This window comes from Ovis canadensis, chromosome 1, assembly GCF_042477335.2.
Source record: "Ovis canadensis isolate MfBH-ARS-UI-01 breed Bighorn chromosome 1, ARS-UI_OviCan_v2, whole genome shotgun sequence".
NCBI classification, from domain to species: domain Eukaryota; kingdom Metazoa; phylum Chordata; class Mammalia; order Artiodactyla; family Bovidae; genus Ovis; species Ovis canadensis.
This window is the reverse complement of record NC_091245.1, coordinates 90,498,793-90,525,977: the sequence shown is the minus strand read 5'-3', so window position 1 is coordinate 90,525,977 and position 27,185 is coordinate 90,498,793. Positions and strand designations below refer to the sequence as shown.

Below are 27,185 nucleotides of genomic sequence, written 5' to 3'. Positions count from 1 at the left end.
AAAGAAAAATACACAATCCAATGACCATGCTTAAAAAACAGAACAAAAACCCTCAAGAAAATAAAGTGAACATGGGTTTCTTTGACACAGAAACAGGTTTCAGTGCTGAACATGTGATGCCTTCTTCTTCAATAGAGACTGTTAAAGTTTAAGACTCAGGAATTAGCCTTGAGTTACAAATTTGTATTGGTACCGGTTGGCAAATGCTCAAAGCAGAGTTAGAAGCCCTGGGTTTTACTTCTGGCTTGACTACAACCATCTTAAGCAATGACATTATTGGAGTATTTGGATATCTGTATACTAGAAATTTGAAACTCATCTGTTGCTGTAAGTTACTGTTAACTAACCCCCTAACCTTATTACAAGTATGTATGCGTGCACATGTGAGCATGTAAATTAAAAGACAGAATCCTATTTTGAGGTCCAAATTAAAAAGAAAATTCTCAGTAAAATTTCAAAAATTTCAAAATCAAGTCCATTTAGGATGGAGAAAGACAAGACCAATTCCAAAACTATTTATCATCATCACCATCATTATTTTGGTTGCACCTCACAGCATGCTGGATCTTAGTTCCCTGACCAGGGACTGAACCCATGCCCCCTGCATTGGGAGTTGGGAGTCTTAACCACTGGACTGCCAGGGAAGTCCTATTATTTTTAAAAAATCATGGCAAGAGTAGACAAAAAAGCCAATTTTAATTACGTATATAAGAGCATTAATGTCAAACAAATGTGACTCATCAATGTTTTCATGAAGAACGTCTGTTTCTTTAAATTCAGATATAAAAACATGAGATTGAAAAAAACAACAACAACATGAGATTGATAATCCAGGATTCCATGAAAGTTTCTATCTGTGGCTATTTCTATCTATGGCAAATCCTTATTTAGCAAAACAGACAAAGGAAGTAAGAGAGGAAAAAAAAACTCTTTAAGGAGTTGAAATCCCAGTCTTCTGTCACATCTTTTACTCATGATTACTATTTCTGTAAGATTAGCTATGGAAAAGAAACGATTATTGGTACTGAAATTGGTTTAGTAGGGCAAAAAGGAAAAAGCGAACCTGAATATTTTTATGACCTTTTCCTTTTCAGAACACCATGGAGAAAGTGGTATGGGAGAGCAGAGCTGGGAGTACAATTCAAGACTGATATCAGATCTGCTGGGAAGCTCCTCTCAGGTTTGAGTACATAGTTAACTCACCCTTAAAACTATGACTTTTTAAAACCCACACCGTTATTATCCTGTAGAATTAATAAGCATCACAGGGTTACAAGTAATGGATTCGGAGCTTCTGTGGTGAGGTCTCAGACTTCCCTGAGAATAGCTATCAAGCTGTCTGTTTTCTCTTGAAGTAGTTCACTGTAATTCCATAATCACTTGTACAGTAATTACAAGTTATATAAAATTGGTAGCTTCAATATAAGTGAAAAGAATCTGTGAAATAATTGAAAAAAGGTTCCTTATCATGAAACAATTCTCTTAAGTATATTTTAATAAGGGCCCGAATATGGGAAAAGTGAATTCTGTATTTATTATACCAAACAGTGAATTGGAAAATGAGATGGAATATAGTATTTTCCAACCAACTTAATGCGTCAGTCAAGTGAATTGGATGGGTTACACACTTAACAACCTAAATAATAACAACAAAAATAAACAAAAATAGATGTTATTATTTGATAAATGAAAGAAGAGCTTTAGTGGAAGTATGTATGATTATTTGGGCTTCTTTGGTGGCTCAGATGGTAAAGAGTCTGCCTGCATTGTGGGAGACCTGGGATCGATCCCTGGAAAAGGAAATGGCAACCCACTCCAGTATTCATCCTGGAAAATCCCATGGATGGAGAAGCCTGGCAGGGTACAGTCCATAGAGTTGCAGAGTCAGACATGACTGAGCGACTTCACTTCACTTCACATGGTTATTTATTCCTATTTAACAAATTACCCCCAATTTAAATGTTTAGTGAACTGTTTTTAATCTCATACAGTTTCTGAGGGTCAGGAGTCTTGGAGGAGTTGAGGGCTGAGCTGGGTAGTTCTGGCTCAGGGTCTCATGAGATTGCAGTCAAGCTGCTGGCCAGGACTGCAGGCATCTGAAGGTATAAGTAGGGCTGGAGGATCCACTTCCAAGCTTGGTTGCTGGGTTAGGCCTTGTCCCCGAGCATGTGCTACCTTCCCACAGAGCAAGTGATGTGAGACAGTGAGACAGACAGACACAGGCACATCAAGAGGGAAGTCTCTGTCTTATGACTCACCATCATTTCTGATGTGTTCTAGGAACCACACAGACCAACCCTGGTAAATATGGCCAGTGGGGACTACCTAATGGTGTGACTATCAGGAGCGGGATCATTCATTGAGGGCCATCTTCGAAGCTGGCTATCAAGGTGAATGACTACACATGCTACCACTACCTTTCACATTTCAAGTCAAAATTTAGACTTAAATACCTGTTCTAAAATCTGTCAAGGCTGAGCTTAATATTTTAATGATATCTCAGCTATTTTATAAGAACTTTAAAATGATCTAGATTTCACTTTTAGGGGGAAGAGATCAGGAGTGCTGCTAAAACCAGTCAGTTCCTTGCAATTTCATTATTTTCACTTTAGTGACAATATGTATTTTAACTGAACACAAATTCCTACATTGTCAGAAAACACAATGATCTTTAATTCTAGATAACAATAAAGTAATTGGCTGATTAGACAGATTCAATAATAGAGGATATTACTACAGCAGACAAAACATACTAGTCATCTACTACTCATTTATTTTTACTGTTACAGGCCGAATGAAACACTCCACTACTGAAAACTTAAAACCACATAGTATCCTTGGATATGCCATGCTTGCTCTTCAAAAATTTCAGCTTTGCTATGATAAACTACAAAAAGAAATATGAAGGAGTTACTTTCTCTCTATAATAAATAATTTATTATGCTAAATAATTATTATGTATATATAATATATATATACATAAATAATAGTTAATAATACATAATAGTATAAATTATATATATTTCGATCTTAAAATAAGAAATCAACTTCTTTATTCTTTGGATAATAATCACCAACATAAGAAGTGGTCCCAAATGTAAAGGTGGAAGAATTATGGCCCATTTATTTAATTGAGGGCTTATATTCAAGTAGAAGGTTTTATTTTCAAGACTCAGGTTGATATCATAACTGTATTAGGATATGCATCTTTGCCATTTACCACCAATTCTGAAGTGATACTTATAAAAGTAATCAGCAATATAAACGTTATGCCTTTAACTATCTGTGCTAAGGATCAGAAAGACAAACAAGAGGATTCCACAATGATTTCTGTTAATGTTACCAAAAGCATGTGAAAAAGAATTGTTTTCACACACAGTTTGGTTCTATTAATCTTAAATCATTTATACTCTGGAGTCCCTAATAAACTATAAATAGCTGTCTGAGCAACTGGAAATAAAGTAACCATTCTGGATAAAGACGATAATGATATTATAAGTATACCCTTTGTTCTGGAAGCTCCTTTCTACTTTCTGAAGGAAAACTGGATTTTACTGTTGGACAATACTGATAAAAAAGGATTTAGCCTCACTGGAATTATGCTTTAATTTTTGGAATATGGCACAAAATTTATCATTGGAACAAGGAGAAAATTTTCATCACTTAAAAAAATTTCTAATATTATTGAAAACCGAATACTCCTTCCACTTAACTATAAATGCTGTCTTCTCAAATCTGGGTTTCTATGTGTTTATTTTCTTTAATACTTTTGGGCTCTAGAGTCTAACAGAGCTGAGATTGTATCCTGTCACTATTACTTTCTTTGTTACCTTTAGCAACGACCTTAACTTCTCTGTGCCTCAGATTCCTCTTCTGTAGAATGAGGGTAACAAATATACCTATAGTTATAAAAATTAAATGACTAACATAAAAATGCTTCCTCTTGTACTTGACACAAAGTAAGTATAATAAATATGAATTAATTTTTTCAATAGCTAAGTTTAGAATACTTTTTCCTTTATTTTAGAGTTAATGACTTAAACTCAACTCCACAGATTTATGATTCTTTAAAACTGGATCAGGCTAGGAAATCTTCATTAAAAGCAAAACAAAATTTACCAATCCCAGATAACTCAGAAGTAACAACACATCACTAAAAATATATCAGGAACCTGGATAATCAATAACATTCTATTTAGTTAGCAATCAATCTTGAACTAGTATTTGACATATTATATAATGTGGTCAATCGGTATTTATCTCTTACATTGTTATAAACATTTCTCACTTTCCTGTCTTTTATTTCATCCTTGTTAGATTTTAAGTTATTTGAAGGGAAAAGCACTTATCATACATCTCTCTTCCTACATTCTCTGTATTTTGCCTTAGGCCTAAGACATATAATAGATGTTTATTTTCCAGCCTCTTTCCTGATGTCTTAGCCTTTCTGTACTCATCATTTTAGTGAGGTCAATATTTTTTTTTTTTTTTTGCTGTTAGTAAAATCTAGACTAGTTCCAAATAGCAAAAGGAGCATGTCAAGGCTGTCTATTGTCACCCTGCTTATTTAACTTATATGCAGAGTACATCATGAGAAATGCTGGGCTGGAAGAAGCACAAGCTGGAATCAAGATTGCCAGGAGAAATATCAATAACCTCAGATATGCAGATAATACCACCCTTATGGCAGAAAGTGAGGAAGAACTAAAGAGCCTCTGGATAAAAGTGAAAGAGGAGAGTGAAAGGTTGGCTTAAAGGTCAACATTTAGAAAACTAAGATCATGGGATCTGGTCCCATCACTTCATGGCAAATAGATGGGGAAACAGTGGTTGACTTTATTTTTTGGGACTCCAAAATCACTGCAGCCATGAAATTAAAAGACACTTACTCCTTGAAAAAAAAGTTATGACTGACCTAGACAGCATATTCAAAAGCAGAGACATTACTTTGCCAACAAAGGTCCATCTAGTCAAGGCTATGGTTTTTCCAGTAGTCATGTATGGATGTGAGAGTTGGACTGTGAAGAAGGCTGAGCGCCGAAGAATTGATGCTTTTGAACTGTGGTGTTGGAGAAGACTCTTGAGAGTCCCTTGGATTGCAAGGAGATCCAATCTATCCTAAAGGAGATCAGTCCTGGGTGTTCATTGGAAGGACTGATGTTGAAGCTGAAACTCCAATAATTTGGCCACCTGATGTGAAGAGCTGACTCATTGGAAAAGACCCTGATGCTGGGTAAGATTGAGGGCAGGAGGAGAAGGGGAAGACAGAGGATGAGATGGTTGGATGGCATCACCAACTCAATGGACATGAGTTTGGGTAAACTCCAGGAGTTGGTGATGGACAGGGAGGCCTGGCGTGCTGCGGTTCATGGGGTCGCAAAGAGTCGGACACGACTGAGCGACTGGACTGAACTGAACTGAACTGAAAATCTAGAATTTACTGAGTATAATCACTTAAGGTAACACTGATCTATATATTTAGCAAACTGACTTTGAAGTAGAACGAGCTTCAAAGATTCCCCTTGTCTTTTTAATAAAACGTTCATCATGCTGGTAAAAAAAAAAAAAGAAAAAAGAAATTCTCCTGGAGTCAGTTTGCATCCACAGATATTTATGAAAGCAATTATTTACATCAATTCAGAGGATCATATTATTATCTGACTCCAGTGTAATAAATTCTTTTGAAGACTAAAAATGGTAAGTTTAGTACAAATAACTACAAGTATAATACTTCTAGCTAGTAGACTACTTACTGATAGAGTAAGAATATGGGTAAACAGAATAATGTAGCTGCTCTAACGTTCAAATTCCAGAGAGTCCTGAGAAACTAACGAAATTGAAATAAGTGTGCTGAGTTTTTTTCTTTGTTCTGTTTTATTATTATAGACTATGTATGTGATTGAAACAAGTTACATATACATTCTGGACTGGGTCTACAGAAACAACTTTTTTAAGTGGGGAAGAAAATGTGTAAGGAATTCTATAAGACCTGAACAAATTAACGGTCTAAATATAAATTAAGGATTTGAAAATATAATCTTTAATGCTGTATTAGAGCTTAATCTCTTTTATTTAGGGAACCATATATCTCTTAAAATATAATGAGAGTCAACACCTACCTCATACCATACAAAGCAGGAATGGATTACAGACCTAAAAATAAAATATGAATGGGCAAAAAGCACATGAAAACATGCTCAACTCATTAGTGATCAGGGAGATGTAAGTTAAAACAATCAGATATTACTCCGCAGCCATGGCACCCACTCTCTCTTGCTTGGAGAATCCCATGGACGGAGGAGCCTGGTGGGCTGCAGTCCATGGGGTCGCTAGGAGTCGGACACCACTTAGCGACTTCACTTTCACTTTCCTGCACTGGAGAAGGAAATGGCAACCCACTCCAGTATTCTTGTCTGGAGAATCTCAGGGATGGAGGAGCCTGGTGGGCTGCTGTCTATGGGGTCGCACAGAGTCGGAGACGACTGAAGCGACTTAGCAGCGGCAGCAGCATACAGCCATTAGAAAGGCTAAAATTAAAGACGGACAACATTAAATGCTGGAAAGGTATGGAGTAACTAGAATACTCGCACACTGCTGGTGGGAGTATAAATGGTATAATTATTTTGGAAATTAACCTGAAAGTTTCTCATAAAGTTAGAAAATGCCTACCTCCAATTTCACTTCTAAGTATTTGTCTAAAAGAAATGAAAACATATATTCACAAAGACTTCTACACAGTTATCCAGAGTAGCTTTATTCATAATAGCCCTAAACTGTAAACAAATATCAATCACTAGTAGAATAGATAAAAATAAAATGTGATGCATTCATACAATGGATAACTATTCAGGGACCTCCCTTGTGGCACAGAGGATAAAAATCTGCCTGGCAATGCAGGGGACATGGGTTTGATCCCTGATCTAGGCAGATCCCACATGCTGCAGAGCAACTAAGCCCATGCACCACAACTGCTGAGCCTGTGTGCTGGAACTCCTGAAGCCCACGTGCTCCGAGCCCGTGCTCTGCAATGAAGAACAGCCCCCACTCCCCCACAACCCATGTGCAGCAACAAAGACCCCCACAACCCCCCAAAAGAAAGGCTATTCAGAAATGAAAAGGAACAAATTACTGATACATACAATGATACTAACGAACCTGAAATCATTATATCAAACAAAAAAAAGTGTCAGAACACATTCTGTGTGACTGTTCTAATGGGCAAAACTAATCTACAGTGAAGAAAATCAGAATAGTGGTTACACCTGGATACAAGGAGGACAAATGACCAGGGAGGGGCATATGATAACTTTTTGGTGTGATTAGAATGTTTGTCTTGATAGGAGTATACGTCAAATGGAGTGGAATCTGTCAAAACTTACTGAATTCAACACTTAACATCGATGCATTTCACTAGACCTAAAATATACCTCTAGTTTAAAAATATATATAATGAGAATTAAAGGTAAAATTAAGTTATATATAATATATAGTGTTTCAGAAACATGGGAAGTTCAAACCAAAGTAATTTTAATAGCAATAACAACAGCAGAAACGAGAGGTGCTCACACTGGAGAGCTTATTACCTGCTGAGCAGCGTGCTCAGAGCTTTACACAGCTCGTCTCATCCTAACAGCCTTCCTCTACAGTAGACAGCACTGTATCTCTAATTTGTAGAAGAAACTGACCATTAATATGAGACTCTCCCAAGGCTACAAAGCCAGGTAAGTAGTGGAGAAGAACAGTAAATGGTATACGGTAAGTACTGTGTATGTTAACTGAAAGAGTAATACACATAAACAGATATTCCCCAGTCCGTCAAAGGAATGAACTGCAATTTAGTAGGTCATGATCAGCAGCTTAAAAATGAACTGGAACAGAACTGAAAACATCACAGAGCACTGAACATTATGAGCACTATTTCAAGAAACTTTTCTTTTGGCATGAGAATATAGAGGTGTGTGTGGGAGAGCAAGTGTGTGTGTTGGTATATCCCTTGGGTCATGATGCAAAGTCTATTTTTGACTCGGTGTCCCTGTCAAAAAAGTCTGAAAAACACTAGAATAGAAAGAAGAACGTAAGAAGTGTAACTCCTAAATCTATAATTTTAAGCAGTTTAAGCTATAATAAATATGTAAATTCTGAAAGAAATGATAAGGAATCAGCATTACTGTTTTAAATTGATGAACGTTATAAAAGCTTACAAAGCTGGAGAAGTTTCGCCTAATATCAAATATACAAAATGTGAAAAAAAAAAAAAAGCCTGTGTTACTAGGGTTAGACAATCAAAAATAGCAGGGAAACTATAAGCAAGGTGAAAAGACAGCCTTCAGAATGGGAGAAAGTAATAGCAAATGAAGCAACTAACAAAGGATCAATCTCAAAAATATACAAGCAACTCCTGCAGGTCAATTCCAGAAAAATAAATGACCCAATCAAAAAATGGGCCAAAGAACTAAACAGACATTTTGCCAAAGAAGACATACGGATGGCTAACAAACACATGAAAAGATGCTCAACATCACTCATTATCAGAGAAATGCAAATCAAAACCACAATGAGGTGCCATTTCACACCAGTCAGAATGGCTGTTATCCAAAAGTCTACAAGCAATAAATGCTGGAGAGGGTGTGGAGAAAAGGGAATCCTCTTACACTGTTGGTGGGAATGCAAACTAGTATAGCCACTATGGAGAACAGTGTGGAGATTCCTTAAAAAACTGGAAATAGAACTGCCATACGACCCAGCAATCCCACTGCTGGGCATACACACAGAGGAAATCAGAATTGAAAGAGACACATGTATCCAATGTTCACTGCAGCACTGATTATAATAGCCAGGACATGGAAGCAACCTAGATGTCCATCACCAGACGAATGGATAAGAAAGCTGTGGTACATATACACAATGGAGTATTACTCAGCCATTAAAAAGAATATATTTGAATCAGTTCTAATGAGGTGGATGAAACTGGAGCCGATTATACAGAGTGAAGTAAGCCAGAAAGAAAAACACCCATACAGTATGCTAACACATATGTATGGAATTTAGAAAGATGGTAACGATAACCCTGTATGTGAGACAGCAAAAGAGACACAGATGTATAGAACAGTCTTTTGGACTCTGTGGGAGAGGGCGAGGGTGGGATGATATGGGAGAGTGGCATTGAAACATGTATATTATCATATGTGAAATGAATCGCCAGTCCAGGTTTGATGCATGATACAGGGTGCTCAGGGCTGGTGCACTGGGACGACCCAGAGGGATGGTATGGGGAGGGAGGTGGGAGGGGGGTTAGGATGGGGAACACGTGTATACCCATGGCGGATTCATGTTGCTGTATGGGAAAACCAATACAATATTGTAAAGTAGTTTAGCCTCCAATTAAAATAAATAAATTTATATTTTAAAAAAAGGTAAAAAAATGGCATTGGAGAAATCAGAAAATTTTCTGGACATATGGCTGGTTCACAGGCACATGCTTTGAATCCTTACATTGAATGTTTAATGTCTGCTGGGTACTTTTATGCTAAGTGATGTGGGTGATGTTGGGGGGGTGTAGATTTGACTAAGCCCCTGCTTTCAAGAGCTTAAAATTTGCCAGACAAGTTGAAGGCCTGACAGCAGAAATAAACAAGCTGTTTCTGCTTATTGAATGCTTTCTAAACAATACCATTAATGTTTAAAGGAACACCAAGTGCAATTTGTTTGATCAGAACTTTCTAAGACTCAGACCTTACACTCATAAGGAGTAGGAAGGAAAAGGCCAACCCTGGAAGTGGGTGGGTTCTGGCAGATAAATGGGACTATCAGCAACTTAATGAATCACAGGAAACACCATGAAGTTGGGGGGAGGGTCACACTATCCAAAAACTGTCTCTAAAGTATTTTATAAGGAGACCCAGGCTGCACGCTGTAACTGTGACACCTTAAGCAACTATGAGCTTTGAAAGCATCTTTATTAGAGACGTGCTCTGGCTCTCTTACTCACTATGGATTAACAGACAATGTAGAAATTAACTTCAGCAGTAAAATACTAAAAAAAAAAGCGCATAAATAAGATGTGTAAGGGTGTCTTCTTTCTCTAGTTGGGGGATTCTGAGGCGGAAGGATTTGAAGATGTATAACTGTGGCAGAGGTCTTAACTATCAACCTGATTTGAAGCAAGATTCTTCAATTACAGACACAGACTAATACTACAGGGAAATATGACAGGAAACAAGCTGCTCAAATGTAAGGCCTTGGGAAAGGGGTTCTTGCTTGGCTGAGAAGTAATAGTGTTCACAATTAAGTGTATCAAGTAAATAGTAAGAGTTTGGTCAAAGGGAGTGCAGAGACAGGGAGGAACGAAGAAAGGGGACCAGTATGGTTTGCGAACCACACCTCAGTGAGAACAAGATGTCAGGGCAGGCAGACAGAAGCAAGGACAGTGCTAATTATACATTCTAACAAGCTCTGTATCACGAGTCAGAGGACAGGAAGATGGCAATTTCTATTGTCACTTAAGCCTTATGCGGAGGGAGGTAGCTAGTTACTACTCAGTTTGAACCAGCTGGCTTAGGACTCCAGTCAGAAAAGGACTGTTTTTTAGAGAAAAGGATGAGGAAAGGGGTAAAGAAGTCAGGAATGAAAAGTAAAAAGTGGGCTCTTGGTGCATTGTGGGGTGTTTAATAATAATTTAAAATGTGAACTGGTAATGTTCATCACTACAGTAAGGCACTGAATATATAGTGAAACCAAGCACGTGGAAGTTGATCACTGCTACTATTAATTCCAAGTGATTCTGACCCAAGACTACTTTTATCTTCATGATAAAAGTGCATGGAAAGGGATTAGCATATGCCTGGGATCAGAACAGGAAATCTTTGTTTGGAGATACATAAGCCCTTCCTTTTTGTTTTTACTTTAAAGAGTGTTGATACCATTAGGAAACTTTAAATGTTACTGAAGACAGGAATGGGATAACCTAGACCCTTTCTCCATTTTAATCCATAAGGAACAGGAAAACTTTCTATTCTAAATCTAGAAAGACTTTGTTTTAGTTCTCTTTTCCTTTAATGATTTCTAGGATGAAAGATACTGTCAGGACAGGAAGGACAGGAGACTGAAGGGAAGATTTTAAAGAGAAAAGAACCCAGAGCTATCAATTTGGAAAGTAACTAAAGGAGGGATAATGAATATTTTGTGAAAGCCAAAAACAAAAACACTGGAGAAATGGGGGATAAAGAAATATATCCCAAAAGATAAAGGACATGTGTAATTTAGACAGATGCCCACAGGGGTCCTTAGTTGAAAAGTGTAGGAAACATTATTTTTTGTAAATATACCCAGACAGATGAAGAAAGACAAGCAATGCTGTACCCTTAAAAAAGTACTGAATTCTTTTCCTTGATCCTCTCAAAACTCCCATTACTAACCACTTAGGGGATGCAGATCTCAATTTGATAGGAAAGGATATGGAGGTAAAACAGTACACTTTTAAAAATTTTTAGTTGAATACAGATACACAGTGAACAAAGGTGCATATCCTAATTATTTGGTATCCTTGACTAAAAATATGGAAACAAACACAAAGCAATAATTTCCTGTCTGAAGAACAAATTGTTCTTTCTTTGTACAGGGGTGAGATGTAAATAATGTCACTGAGTGGAAATTATCAGCAATAGTGAAGTTATGAGACTTGTCAGCTGAAAAAAAGGCACAATGTGAAAGTCGTGAGTTAAGTTTTATTTGGGTGCAGACTGGGAGAGAGCCTCTCAGATAGCCCTGAGGAAATGCTCCAAAGAGGTAAGAGGGAAGGTCCTGTATATATGATTCTGGTGATGGGAAAACATACAACCAGGTACACATTTTGGCAGAGGGTGCTGCTAGTCATAAGGAGCAGAAGTCTCCATTAATGATCTCAGTAGTTTTCTACATATGAGAAGAGGCAAGAAATTGGCTCATAAAACCTTCTCTTGACAATATCTACCTGAAGTCCTGTTTCGCCAGTTTCTCCCAGGGCACAAAGTGCCTCAATCCTGATCTCTGCCCTGAACTCCTTTCAGGGTATGTTGAAGGTCAGTGACTGCAGTGTCTAGTGACTTCATTCTTTTAGAACCAGATGGCAAGAGGCAATTTTTAGTTGGCAAACTATATTTAGATAGCAAACTAGGTAAATCTCTTTTCTCAAAAATATGAATAAGTGGCAACCTATTTTTTGAGGCTTGAATACATTCAAGTTAAACTCAAAGGGCTTTAACTTATTTTCTCAGATGACAAATATTTCTGAAGAACCTTCTAGGGTCTATCAACAGATATGTGGCATGCAGTACAGCAAGATAAAGTGCAAAGAAAAACAGAAAAAAGTATGCATTAACTGTACAAAAATTTATTAGGTACACTTATATGAGAAGTTCTGTTTATGAAGTTTCAAATCAACAAGAGACTTCTGAATCAAATAATAATCTCGTAATCAGGTCTACCAAAGAATTCAGTCTTTTGTTGAACAGAACACATTAGGTATTGAATTAGATTAAAACTTTTTTTAAAACTTATGCGTATCTTAGCACTCACTGGGCGAAGTTGACTTTTTGAGGCAGAATATACTTTTTGTTGTTATTAAACGATGAAATATTATGAACTACACATAATGGAACTGAAGACAGGAAAAATACTTTGAAGGGTAGTAGGTCTTTTGCTATGATATTAAAATTTCTTGGCTTCATACACATATGTTGTTAGCTTTACGTAATTTGAATCCATGAACTCTGAAAGAAACTTCCATGACCTCTGGAAGAATAACTTTTAGGTATCTACACAAAGGCAGAATTTGAAAATCAGTCAGAAATTTAGCCTGCATTGGGGGTAGAAAATCAGGGATATAGAGGTAGTAAGCTCATGCTTGCCCCAGGTATGCTATACTTCTCTACTCTCTTAACTCTATTTTTGAGTTAATACAGATTTCTGTGAGAAGTATCAATTACCTGAAGTTTAAAAAGTAAATGTTCTTAACTCCTTGCCATCCCACTGCTCACACTGTATTTCTTAGAAATACAACTTTTATTTTAATTTCACCATTAGCAAATGACTATTTTCTCATAAAATTTTAACTCCACAGATAAAGCTGAAGTCCTTTCTAAACATAACCCAATTTCTCTTTCTTTTCTGAAGGTTTTTAGTATGATAGACATCCTTCCAGACATTTTGCCAGCATGTACATGTGTGTGTAGGGTGTGTGTGTGTGTGTGTGTGTGATTTCATAGATATTATTTTCTGTGAAACTATTCTGCAACTTGTTTTCACTTAGTGTGTCTTAAAGAGCTTTTGAAGACAGTAAATACATAGCTTTTGCTCTCTCATTAAAAAACGTGTGATTATATTCCATAATAAGGATGTATCAGTTATGCACCCATATTTTTACCTATATTTTTACTGATGGATATTTTAGGCTGATTATATTTTTCAATACTGTATTAAACAATACTGCAGTGAACATCCTTGTGCACACACGAGAATGGTTTCGTGGAATAGATTTACTGCTGTGCTTTTCTAAGGCAATAATTTCCTATATAATAAAATTCTCAGCTTGATTCTATACATACTTTTCTTCCATAAGGATTTTCAGCAAATACACAAGATAGTTTCCATCTATCTTTCAAATTGTTCCTACAACTGGCTGAACTGAAATACTAAATGATGGACCACAAGCTTTAACTTTAGAAGCAACCTCTTCATCTTTCTTTCTCTTCTCCTATGGGGACAACTAGAAATAACCTCTGATTAATCACAAATCACAAGGCTAACGCATGCAAGGAAGATACAATAAGAGGAAGTAAAAATAACAGGAATAAGTTGTTTCCCTTTTTTATTTGTTTTAGTTTCAAGCTGAAAAATGCAGTGAAATTCCCCACTGCTGTAATCTTTTCTGAAGCTTTCCCCAACTACTAGACAACTGTGTCTTCTCTAAATAGGTAGCATTTTACAAACTGAATTCTGCCTTTCTTTCCTCAAAGATGTAAGAAAAACAGCCCACTGGAAGATGTCAGTTAAATGGTAAATGTGCTTATTTTTCTGGTACCGTTATGCTTAAACATCCTAAATGCCACAATGTATAATATAAATGATGACGTGATTAAAAAGTTATATCTTTTTTTACTTTTTTCTTAGAAAATAGCAAATAGTTGATATTAGACAATGATAAATATACATAGATATGCTTTTTCAGATTCTTTTCCATGATAGGTTATTATGAGATACTGAACACAGTTCCCAGTGCTATACAATAGGTCCTTGTTTATTCTTTATGTTTATCTATTTCATACACAATATTGTATATCTGATAATCCCCAATTCCCAATTTATCATTTCCTCCTTCCTCTTTGAGTCTATTTCTATTTTGTAAATAAGTTCATTTGTATCATTTTGATGTCTATTTCCTGTGATATGACATACTAAAATGCAATTTAAATGATTTAACTGCTTTTGTTACTCCTAGGAAAGAGGTAATAATATTGTCAGAAGGTAAAAAAATGTACATATTGTTTTTTCCTGTTTGATAAAAGTATCATAAGAAACCAGTAAACTATTAAAACCATTAAAGTCAAAGGATAAAAGTTGCTTTAAAGGACAGCAGTTCATTAAAGTAGCAGAGGGTTTTTTTTTTTTTTTGGTTTGTTTCTTTTTTGCAAATGTTTATGATTTGATTTTTAAATTAAAATTAACTTTTGCCATTGGGGAAAATAATTTGATTACTAAACTCTACTGCATAAAATTTGAAGTTAGAGAATTCTAGTTTCTAAGATGCCATGTGAGTGAAAGTTGTTCAGTCATGTCTGACTCTTTGTAACCCCATGGAATTCTCCAGGCCAGAATGCTGGAGTCGGTAGCCTTTCCCTTCTCCAGGGGATCTTCCCAACCCAGGGGTCAAACCCAGGTTTCCCACATTGCAGGTGGATTCTTTACCAGATGAGCCACAAGGGAAGCCCAAGAATACTAGAGTGGGCAGCCTATCCCTTCTCCAGGGGATCTTCCTGACCCAGGAATCGAACCAGGGTCTCCTGCATTGCAGGTGGATTCTTGACCAACTGAACTATCAGGGAAGCCCAGAAGAGCCATAGGATAAAGCTAAAAAAGCTACTCCACATCAATCTACTTGATTTAAGAGAAACTCAGTAAGAAAGGGGATGAAATTCTTTTTCAGACAATATTTCAGAAACATAGCAAGGACATGAAAAAAAAAAAGTGAAATGAAGTTGCTCAGTTGTGTCCGACTCTGCGACCCCATGGACGGTAGCCTACTACGTTCCTCCATCCATGGGATTTTCCAGGCAGGAGTACTGGAGTGGGATGCCATTTCCTTGTCCAGAGGATCTTCCTGATCCAGGGATCAAAGCCAGGCCTCCCGCACTGTAGGCAGACGCTTTACTGTCTGAGCCACCAGGGAAGTAGTTCTCGGATGAGGCCTGTGGGTGGAAGCAGCAGGTGCCTGGGCCCCAGCCATGCCACCTTGTTACAATGCCAGCATGGTTAAGATGGCATACACCTTGCAGCCCTCCTCTGTGTTAAGTAGTGGCCTGCCCAGATAGGCACAAACTCAAGACACTTCTAAGAGCCTACTGCGTGTTAAGTCCAAAGAAGCTGATGCTTCTAGAACTTGATCAGGAGGTTCAGAGAATGATCATCAGACCAAGACACGAGAATGGGCAGGTGAAAGCTACAGACACTGCCACCAGGAGGAACATCAGCAAGAGCCACAAATCACACAGTAAACTGAAATCAGAGGAAGAGCTCAAGCATAAGAACCAGCTCTTAAAGGCCATCAACCAGCAGTTGCACCAGAAGTTGTCTGAAACTCAGGGAGAACTGAAGGACCTGACCCAGAAGGTGGAGCTAATGGAGAAGTTTTAGAACAACTGTTGGGCAGTTTTGGAGGGCAAGGGCCTCAACCCAGGCAGTGAGACCCTGGTATCATACATACCTAGACTCCACTACGGATCACATGGACTCTACATTGCTGTTAGAAACTTTGCAAGATGAGCTGAAGCTTTTTAACGAAACAGCCAGAAAACAGATGGGAGGAGTTGCAGGTCTTAAAGGTAAGGCTGAAGATGAAAGAAGACGAGAGGGCCCAGTTCAAAGAACAACAGACCTTATATAAGTCAAGTAAATGATTTTACAACAGCGCTTGAGGAAATGGAGCAGCTATTAGAAATATGATAAAAAGCAGGTGGCCACATGGCTCTCTCTTGGGGATAAACTTTCAGAATAAGTCCCTTAGAACATCTGCTTCTTGGCCATCATCTTTTAGGACTCACCATCCTCAGAATGAAAGCAGTTTCTGCAGTATGATTAAGGACAGTATATGCTGGCACGGCAGTTCCTCCTTCAAGCAAGTGTTCTTAGCCTTCAAATTGGCCAGCTCTCCTGAACCTCACAGTATGTATTTGAGGCCTAAGAAGAGATGGGGCCAGGAAGCTTGCATCAATCTTCTAGACAACAAAGTGGCAGAGCACTAGAATCAGGAGATGAAATGGCCACAGCCAGAGAAAGGTCACATTCAGATGTGCAGGAGCAAACAGTGGAGGACAGGTGCTCCACAGGAGACACCACTGAGGAACTACGCAGCCCCCTCCAAACTTGGAATACATTCTGTCCCATCCTGGTTGCGCTCTATAGCGAAAGTCGCCCAGTCGTGTCTGCCTCTTGCGACCCCATGGACTATATAGTCCATGGAATTCTCCAGGCCAGAATACTGGAGTGGGTAGCCTTTTCCTTCTCCAGGGGATCTTCCCAACCCAGGGACTGAACCCAGGTCTCCCACATTGCAGGTGGATTCTTCACCAACTGAGCCACAAGGGAAACCCAAGAATACTAGAGTGGGTAGTCTATCCCTTCTCCAGCAGACCTTCCCAACCCAGGAATTGAACTGGGGTCTCCTGCATTGCAGGTGGATTACTGACCAGCTGAGGGAGGCCTGGGCTCTATAACCTCATTGTAAATTTATGAACTTGAAGTCATCTGAAATGGCTTAATAAATGGGATGAAGGTCTAATAGTAACATCTATGAAATAATACATGTTGGAGCTTTTAACCTAAAAACCAACCAACCAAAAACCCAAAAAACAGATATAGAGAAAGCACATGACAAAATCTATTCTAAGTCTCAGCAAACTAGAAACAGAAGGACATTTCCTCAACTTGATAAAGAACATCTATGACAACCTACAGCTAGCATATTTAATGATGAAAGACTGTTTCCTCCCTAAGTTCAGAGACAAAACAAAAATATCCATACTACTTCTATTTAACTTTGTACTGGAGGTTCTAACCAATACAATAAGGCAATAAATAGATGGAAATCAGATTAGAAAAAAATAAGTAAAATTGTCTTTATTTGCAAACATGATTATAGAAAATTCAATGAAATTTATAAAAAAGCTATTAGAACTAATACGTGAGATTAAGGTTGCAGGATAAAGGATCAATATACAAAATCAATTTCATGTCTATATAATCAGAAATTAACATTAAAAAACAGTTATAATAATCATAAAACAATGAAATAGTGATAAATCTGACAAAAGATATTAAAGACCTATACAATGAGGACTATAAAGCACTGCTGAGTAAATGGAGAGAAATATCATGTTCATGGATTAGCAATTAGCTGATTCTAAAATTCATATGGAAATGCCAAGACCCATGCATAAGCAAAACAATGTTCAAAAAGAACAGGAGCTGGAGGATTAACATTACCTAATTTTAAGACTTACATAAAAGGCCACAGTAATCAAGAAAATATGGTACAGGCATCAAGGCAGACAAGTGGAGCAATGGAATATAACAGAAAACCCAGAAATAAGAAAAAAAATTATGGAAAATGGATTGTGACAAAGAGGCCAAAGCCATCTACAAAGGAAGGATAGTCTTTTTAACAAATGAGGCTGGAACAATTGTCTATCCATCAGCAAAAAAATTATTATTTGATCCATATATTTTACCATACAACAAAATGAAGCTGTATCATAGATCCAAGTGTAAAACTTAAACTATAAAATTATAGAAACACAAGAGAAAAAGTTTCTGACATCAGTTTAGGCAAAGATTTCTTATTTGACACTAAATATTAGTTATGTGATACTAAAAGCAAAATCTATGAAAGAAACATTGATAAAACGGACTTCATCAAAATGAAAAACTTCTGCTCTTCAAAAGATACAGTTAAGAGTATGAAATGATAAGCCACAGACAGGGAGAAAACATTTGCAAGGCATATATCTATTAAAGTACTTGAAGCCAGATATAGATGGAATGTTCAAAATGCAGTAATGAAAAAAATGAACTCAATTTAAAAATGGGCAAAAGATTTGAACAAATATTTTATGGAAGAAAAACAACATAGACAGCAAATAAGCATGAAAAGATGCTCAACGTCATTAGTCAGCAGGGAAATTCAAATTAAAACTGCAATGTCATATTATATACCTATCAGAAAGACTAAAACTAAAAGGACTGGCCATATCAAGTGCTGGTGAGGATGTGGAGCAAATGGAACTCTTATACATGCTGGTGGGAATGAAAATGGTAAAACTACTTTAGACAATTTGACCGTTTCTTAAAAAGTTAAACATACATCTACCAAGTAACATAACCATTCTATTCCTAGGTATTCATCCAAAAGAAATATTAAGTGCATGTCCATACAAAGCCTTGTGTATGAATGTTCACAGGAACTTTATTTGCAATAGTCCAAAACTGCAAACAACGTAAATGTTCACTATCATGAACTGACAAAACAAACTGTGATACATACACACAATGGACACTATGCTGTGCTGTACTTAGTTGCTCAGTTGTGACCCCATGGACTGTAGCTCGCCAGGCTCCTCTGTCCACGGGGATTCTCCAGGCAAGAATACTGGAGTGGGTTGTCATGCCCTTGTCCAGCGGATCTTCTCAACTCAGGGATCGAACCTAGGTCTCCTGCACTGCAGGTGGATTCTTTACTGTCTAAGCCACCAGGGAAGCCCAAGAATACTGGAGTGAGTAGCCTATCCGTTCTCCAATGGATCTTCCTGACCCAGGAATCGAACTGGGGTCTCCTGCATTGCAGGCGGATTCTTTACCAGCTGAGCTACTGGGGAAGCCCACAAGCCCACAATGGACACTACTTGGTAATGAAAGGAATGAACTGTCAATACAACATCAACATAGATCTCAAGATAATTACACTGAGTCAAAGGACCAGGCCAAATAAAAGATTACATCCTGTATGATTATTCCACCATAAAATTCCAGAAAATGTAAACTAACCTCTAGAGGATTGGTGCTTTTGAGGTGGGGGGTATGGGGAGGAGTTGGGAACGTTAAGGGATTGCAAAGGGGCATGAGGAAAATTTGAGAGATGATGGATATGTACACTATCTTGATGGTAGTAAAGGTTTCATGGGGGATACATATATGAAAACATCAATTTATATACATTAAATATATGCATGTCAATTTTATCTCAATAAAGCAAATAAAAAGCCAAAATATAACAAATATGTCAAATCAATCAGTAGAGAAATAAGCAAAGAAATCAATGGAAAAAAATCAATTTGAAAAATGTTCCCACACTCTCTCTGTATTTCCTGTTTTCATTATAAAGGCAGAGAGAAGGGAATGCAATGTAACATCTGTTCCATGCCCCACAGGACACCCTTAACCCTTGCCAACTGTCTCAAAATACACGTGTTAGGTTGTGAGGGTGGGGGTGGATCAGCTCAAAACCATCAATTCCCATAAGAAAAACAAGCTACAGTACAAGCCCTTCTGATAACAAAGATTTTAATTTAAAATGTTCATCTTTCTTATGCTGTCTTATGAAGGACAGGATGCTATCAGTATATCTTGCTTTATGGAATGTATCTTTGTTCCTAAATAGATGAACTTTAAAACTTATGTTCTAATAATAATAACTAACAGTAAATGAGCACTGAGCACCTTGGTTACCATTTGCTGTCTCATTTAATTCTTGAGATAACTGTGCCATTTTATTGATCCAGGTTAACAGGGTAAGTAAATGGTCTAAGATCATACAGTTAAATGGCAGAACTCAAACTTATGTCTGTCTAATATGAAAGCTCATGCTCTTAACAGCTACACTTAACTGAAGGTTCTAGTTGATAATTTAGTAGAATGCCTAATAATTACACCTTTATGCCTCTTTTTTGAAAGCTAGGATTTCATATATGCACATTATTCAGAGAGTAGGAATAAGAAGTATTAGCTATATAAATTCCAACTATATAAAACACATAAAAAATGTGTTTTTTGAGGGGCCAGTCGCCATGGCCCCAGATGGCAACTGATTCTCTTCTAAAACACATTTCATAGTAAAGGTTATGAATGTACATCTAAAAACCTCATAATTCAATTCCCTAAATAAAGTTCTGCTTGATTCTTAATACCCCAGTTCTTATATGGGCAGCAACTGGACTTCTCTCAGTTATAAGCTTATGTTCATGTGATCTTTTAGCAAAGATTTAAATTACCTACTCCAATTCTAAAATCTCTTCCTAAAAATCATTTATCAAAATGGGATCATTTTTGGCCAAAGAACTGTTATGTCCAGGCTTATGAGTGACAAAGAATGCTTCAACTTTGAGTACATTTATATATATTCACAGATCCGTTACCATGTGAGTATATATCTGATTTTGTTTTCAATGCAAACACACTCGACAAGCTTACTAGTACAGGACAATGTCTGTTTTTTGCCAAATTCAATTTTACTTTCCTCATCTCAGACCAGCCTTCATAATAATCTGCTTCCAAAAAAAGCACAAGGCCATGACCAAAAGCAGACGGCACACTCCACTTACAGTGAACGTGTACTTGTGATTTTCCTAGGCCACAGCACCTTCCATGATAGCTTGTGTCTGTTCTATATTTTTGGCACTGCCATAAGATCCTTATTATTATTTTAAGAATATTTTTGGAAAAAGTAAATAATTTATTGTTAACACAGACATATATGTAACATCAATTTTTTTATTTCTAACTCTGGCAGTTTAAAAAACTCCCAATAGTTAAATATTACAGCCTCAAACTCTTAAATATATTTCTAACCTTGTCCTGCCTACAACATTTTTGTCTGTAAATTTTCTCGCCTAGGGAATTCTGCAATGGCTTTTGGCCAAAACCAACAGTTATATCCTAGACGTTAGAAGAGTTATACCTGTTTTATGACTGAGGCATCAGTGGAAAGGAATTCAAGACTCTTTAAGCTTATTCTATGTGAAAGTTGTAATACTTCACCATTTATTATTGCAAAAGCAATTTAAAGAATGCTTTAAAATAAAATGATACTAATCAGGGTAGATTCTACTTAATCATAGCTAAGGGTGTCTTTGCATCAGATCTGAGACACGTAGATATAATATACACAACATGGAAGGTTCAAACGATTTAACTTTTATTGATAGTCAAATCTGTTTTCCAAATTTTAAAAATGAGTGTTCCCTCTTCTTTTTCTAGAGTAATCAGACCCTGTTGGGAGGCTTTTTCTAGATTTTCTTAGAAATAATGAACTGAGCTTCTCCTGCTGAACTGTGTGGTTCCAATCCAACCTCTCCTGGACAGTTAATGAGCTATGTCATCTGCTTTCACTGTGGAAGGGATTCCCATAGTGTTCTCATTCATGTAAATGAAGTGGTCAAATCAAAGGGAGAGACTTTCATTAAGAAGGCTTTTCTCTGACGTAATGCCTTCTAAAACAGAAAATCATTTTATATAAAGTTCATTTAGGATCAAATATGGTATAAATGGCCTCTAACAATTATTCTTCAAATACTGAAGAGCTGAATATTACATTATTTTCTATTGAATTCCTTGGTTCTATGCCAAACATGTCTTGGCTGCAACAGAAGAGTGAGGAGGCTTTTATATTTTGGGGAGAAAAAGAACTATGAAGGCTCTACAAGGGTGTATTTACAATCTGGAACTCCGCAGAAATTCTGGAAAATGAATGAAGCTCTTTTACAATTATAACTTTATAGGTAGGATTTACTTACAAACTATAGGAACTTTTATAATACATCCCTATATAAATCTAACCCTTGCCAATGGGACTTACTATTTATTTAACAGCAACAGTGAACCATATGGTTTTGTTCAGACATGCAAGGTTAAAGAATAGATTTTATATCCAGGAAAAATCTCTCTTAAAGGTAAAGAGAAAAAAAAAAGCAAAACAAAAAACTTTAAAACATAAAGGAAAAACCAATCATAGCTATTTAAGAACAAAGGCCAAAACCTTTTCAACCAGCTAAGCATGAATTAAGACAGAATACTAAATTGAAGAAAATTAGCAAGCTGTCATATTAGTTCAAGAACAGCAACAGTGTTTGTTGCTAAGCAAGAGCTATACAGAAAGAATGCAGTAAAATCTTGACATATTACAGAACCAACAACAACAACAAAAGCCCAAACAAAAAATCACTCCACAAATAAAACAAGATTTCATTTTCAGAATCTGACATGGCAGTTGCTTTTCTCAAAGGGCTGAAACAATTTTGACCCCCCGCTGCTACTTTGTCCAACAATAGACTGTTTAAAGATATATCACTTCTGGTGAAGCTATTCATTTCACCTAAACCTCATACAGTTTAAATCTTAGAAGAGAACTTTATCACCTACAGGCTGTATGCACAGACTAAATACAACACTTGTGCCTGATTCTGAATGGTATCTTATTTCAAAATGCTCTCTTAACTACAGCTCTTGCTTCTCAAGCTGCGCTTTCAACTTGTCAGAAGCTGCCTACAGTAACTAAAATTGGATTCACACAGAAAAAAATAATTTTATTTTAGGAAAACATATGCAGTAAGCACCTTAGCATCTGTTAACATTAAAACCAGAAGGCAGTATGTTACATAGGGCAGGCTGTAAATTTAATAATTTACAACATTCATTTTGAAATATTACAGCAATCTTTTAAAACAATGGCATACATTTCCTCTGTTCAACGAATATCCATTGAGAATCTATATGCCAGGTGCTGAGGATATAAGGATTAGCAAAACAATCATAAAGCTCCACAGGTTTTTAAAGCTAGAAAGCAAAGAGGTCATCTTCCAATTTTTCTATTAGAGGAAGCCATTCCTCAACCCCTATCCCAATTAGGAGAGGGCTGAGGCCCACAAGTTTTTGTGTAAGTCAGTTGCGATATGTATGGGAAACTTCTTCCTGGAATCCCAGCGCAGACAGGCACAGATCCTCAGGTGAGCCTTTTTTAAACATTGCCAAACTATTGTAGTTTCCAAATTCTGATTGCTATTTATAATAATCCTGCTCTTGGAAAACGCTTTCTGAGTTCTAAGAGGGCATGAGCAAAGCACTTTCTGGTTCAGCCTAGGCAGTGGAGCCCTTCCAGGTCTAAGCTGGTAATTCCTATGGAGAGGAGAGCCAGAAGTCTCAGATGAGAACAAGAGAAGGAAGCAGGAAAAACAACTCACTTTAGGAGTAAGGATAGGGAATGAGCTCAAACTTTCTTCAACCTTCTTTTTCTTTTCATTGATCAGATAAATATGTGATAATAAACGGGAAGGTGTCCTGGGTGTAATCAGTTTAGGATGGGGTTATGAGAAACAGTTTTCAGGGACGTACAGGGAAAGGACGAGAAATCCCCAAGAGTGACAAAAGGGGAAGACCTGTGGATGTGGCAGAAATGAGTCACCAGCCAGAGTAAACATTTATTTGTAATATATGTTGGCAGGGGAGTCACTGAAAAGTTAGCCTGTTGAGGGCACGCTGGAAACATCCATTCAGATGATTAGCAACCACTGACTGTTTCTTGGATACGGGGTATATGATATGTGCTGAGAGAATACAAATAAAGGGAAAAGAAGAAATTAATCCTACATCATTGGAGTACTTATAATGCCATGCAAATTACAGTGTTACACAGAAATACTAGTTATTAATCATTTATTCTTATTACAGACAAGGAAGCTTTGTTTCAGACAGACTGAATGACTTGACCAAGGTCACACAGTCATGCTTAGTGGCAGAACAGCCAGACTCGAGCAATGAACTTTATATTTGACTAGGCATGTGTCAAAGCCATAAACGTGATCTTCAGGGACGCCATGTAAACTAAGACTGAAGTAAGCGGGGAAAGGAAAATAAGCCAGACTCCACCCCCCAATCAGAAGGCAACTGCCTCATGTACTTTGGAGAAATTAAACCACTGGAAATCACTCATCACACATTACAAAGCTACATTAAAAAAAAAGAAAGAAAAAGAAAAAAGCAATAGCTTTCAGCAGAGACTATGCTTTTTCAGCATGCCCAAGTCTCATCTTTGGCCACTTCTCTCCTTTCGGGTGTATCATCTTCCTAATACTCAAACAGATACCCTTAAGGTCTTTTCTTTCCCTCTCCAAATCTGATTTCAGGACAGATTAGAAAACATCCTTCCCAAGGTGTAGAAGATTCATGACACTTTAAAGAAGTTATGCCCTTATATTGTTTTTTAAATTAGACTTTATTTTTTAGATTAATTTTGGGTTCACAGCAAAATTGAATAGAAAGTAGATTTCCTATAACCATCTCCTCCCCATTCCTGGGTATTTTAATAGATATCAAATACTGAAACAAAAGTAAGAATTTTTAATCTGGGGTCTAGGGAAATCTATTCATGGTCTTAATGGAGTCCTTGATCTATCAGATATTATATCCTGAATTATGGAATATGGTTGTATACAGATTTTTAAGAAAGTAAGTTTCATCAGGTTCTCGAGGGGCTGGCATTCAGAAACAGCTAAAGGCACTAAGGTAAAGAATAAAGTTCAAGTCCAGACATCAGGTAGGGAGACTAAAGGAATTATTTGGAAGCAGAAAGGCTTTATCAGAGTCCCCAAATCATATCATATGGGTGGCAGCTATAGCAAGTATCAATGTGTATATACCAAGGCCTCTTAACTTCAACTAGGACTATAGAAATATCCTAGTTAAGCAAAGAAATGGCTTTCAAACATATGATGGCCACTCTCTCTCTCTTTTTTAAAAAACATACCTTTAAAGCTTCAATAACGAGGTCCCTTGCTTCAAGCTCTCCTTCAAGAATACTGAATAGTGTTAGGAGTTCTGGCTTGCTGAGTTTTTCCAGATTCATCCTGAAAGCCTGAAACAAGGACAATAATCAGATAATCTCCAGAAGACAGAGGTAATCCGATACTATTTAAGAAAAAATAAAGTGAGATAAGAGCAAGAATTACAGTAGAAAATACTTTTAAGAAAGGAAATGGTTAACTAGGAATAAAACTACCATATGACTCAGAAATCCCACTACTGGGCATATACCCTGAGAAAACCGTAACTGAAAACGACACACGTACCCAATGTTCGCTGCAGCACTATTTACAATAGCTAGGACACGGAAGCAGCCTCGATGCCTACTGACAGATGAGTGGGTAAAGACGCTGTGGAACATACATACAATGAAATATTACTCAGCTACAAAAAGAAACACATGTGAGTCAGTTCTAATGAGGTAGATGAACCTAGAGCCCATTTATACAGAGAGAACTAAGTCAGAAAGAGAAAAACAAGTATCACAAATTAAGGCACATACATGGAATCTAGAAAGACGGTACTGATGAGCTTATTCGCAGGGCAGTGATGGAGACAGACACAGAGAAGAGACTTGTGGACACAGCGGCGGATGAAGAGGGTGGGGCACTGCCGTGTGTACAGCAGACAGCTGGTGGGGATTCGACGCAGGGAGCTCAACTCAGTGCTCAGTGACAACCTTGAGGGGTGCAATTGGGTAGGAGATGGGAGGGAGGTTCAAGAGGGAGGAGACTTATGTATACCTATGGCTGATCCATGCTGATGTATGCAGAAACCAACACAATATTGTAAAGCAATTATCCTCCAATTAAAAATAAAATTTAAAAAAGAAAGGAAATGGTTGTAATTAAATGTAAAAATAAGAATTTTCTGATGTTAATCAGAAACTGAGCAGTAAACGAAAATAAAATTCATTTAAATTATTGACTTTATCACCATTTACAAAGGTCAGGTTTTCATTATTTTTCCCTCCTGGCATATATTCAAACATCCTAGAAGGTCTCAGAAAGAACTGTTATCGTTCAGTTGCTAAGTTGTGTCTAGCTATTTTGCGACTCCATGGACTACAACTTGCCAGAATTCTCTGAAACAATTAGTCACTAGTTTTATTCACTAGAAGTTCAGGTAAAATTTTGTAATAATGAATACTATTTCACTGAAAAACTGTTATACCATAAAAAGATATTCTACTTTTAGATAACCAAACTCTAAAACTGTATATAAAACACTCTGGGATCCCTCTGAAATTGGCTGAAATCAATTTAAGCAAAGATAATGTATGGTGGGACGACAGGAGAAATTTTTCTTTTAAATTGTCTACTTTCACAGAGAGGATCTATCACAATATTTATATTTCATAGTAAAATAAGACTTAAGTGCAACCATGTACAAATGTACTTTTAAATGAGTGCTTAAAATATATTGTTTAAACATCTTAATTGGCCAGGCTATTATAAACTGAATTTATTTGACTTAACAAGTTCATATTTCTAAGAAGTCTTGCATCTTTTAAAATACGTTAAATGGCAAATTGCATGGCTCAAATTTAACCCTTTCCATAAGATTAATTTCTCACAAACCACACATAGATAAAAGTTAGACTATGATACAATCTTTGAAGGCTCTTCTGACTATTGTATATGGTAAGATACATTTTATAATTTATAAAGTAGAACAAAAACTGTTTTCCCTCTCCCATGCTCTACTTTTAAATTGCCACACTCTTATGTAGTTTTTTTTTTTCCAAAGTGAATCACAACATGACTAGTTCACACACCCTCTAGTAACTCCCAATTTCTATGAGCACACAAAAGAGTCATTGATTCCTTTTAGAACTACTGCCTTTAAGCGAATGAGAGCATGTAGAAAATATATACTTCACTGTGTTGTTAGATATCCTTCCAGAACATGCTGTAGGAATCTTTTGCCACATGGTAAAATATGTTCAATGTAACTTCAGCTCTAACTGCTACATTTCTAATTGGTGAGGGTTAGCCACTAGTAAGACCTCACAACAGTTACTTTAAAAATAAAAACTAAAAAACAAACAAAACCCCCCAAACCCACAAACCTAATAAAGCTACACTTAA

The 27,185-nt window shown here is 36.9% G+C and overlaps 2 protein-coding genes and 1 pseudogene across 2 annotated transcripts in view; 2 read left to right on the top strand and 1 right to left on the bottom strand.

Annotated features, from left to right (window-relative positions):
• ST7L (suppression of tumorigenicity 7 like) overlaps positions 1 to 5,579 on the top strand; it is a 140,942-nt gene extending 135,363 nt beyond the window's left edge. The window contains exons 15-17 of the transcript XR_011259092.1: positions 1,095 to 1,180; positions 2,281 to 2,390; positions 4,583 to 5,579. The gene's annotated coding sequence lies outside the window, so the exon portion shown is untranslated. The remainder of the gene's footprint in view (positions 1 to 1,094; positions 1,181 to 2,280; positions 2,391 to 4,582) is intronic.
• CTTNBP2NL (CTTNBP2 N-terminal like) overlaps positions 1 to 27,185 on the bottom strand; it is a 52,405-nt gene that overhangs the window by 10,586 nt on the left and 14,634 nt on the right. Inside the window, exon 2 of the mRNA XM_069600464.1 lies at positions 25,040 to 25,147. Coding sequence (XP_069456565.1) covers positions 25,040 to 25,138 — 99 coding nt within the window. The 5' untranslated portion in view covers positions 25,139 to 25,147. The remainder of the gene's footprint in view (positions 1 to 25,039; positions 25,148 to 27,185) is intronic.
• LOC138428640 (small kinetochore-associated protein pseudogene) lies at positions 11,454 to 16,265 on the top strand (annotated as a pseudogene).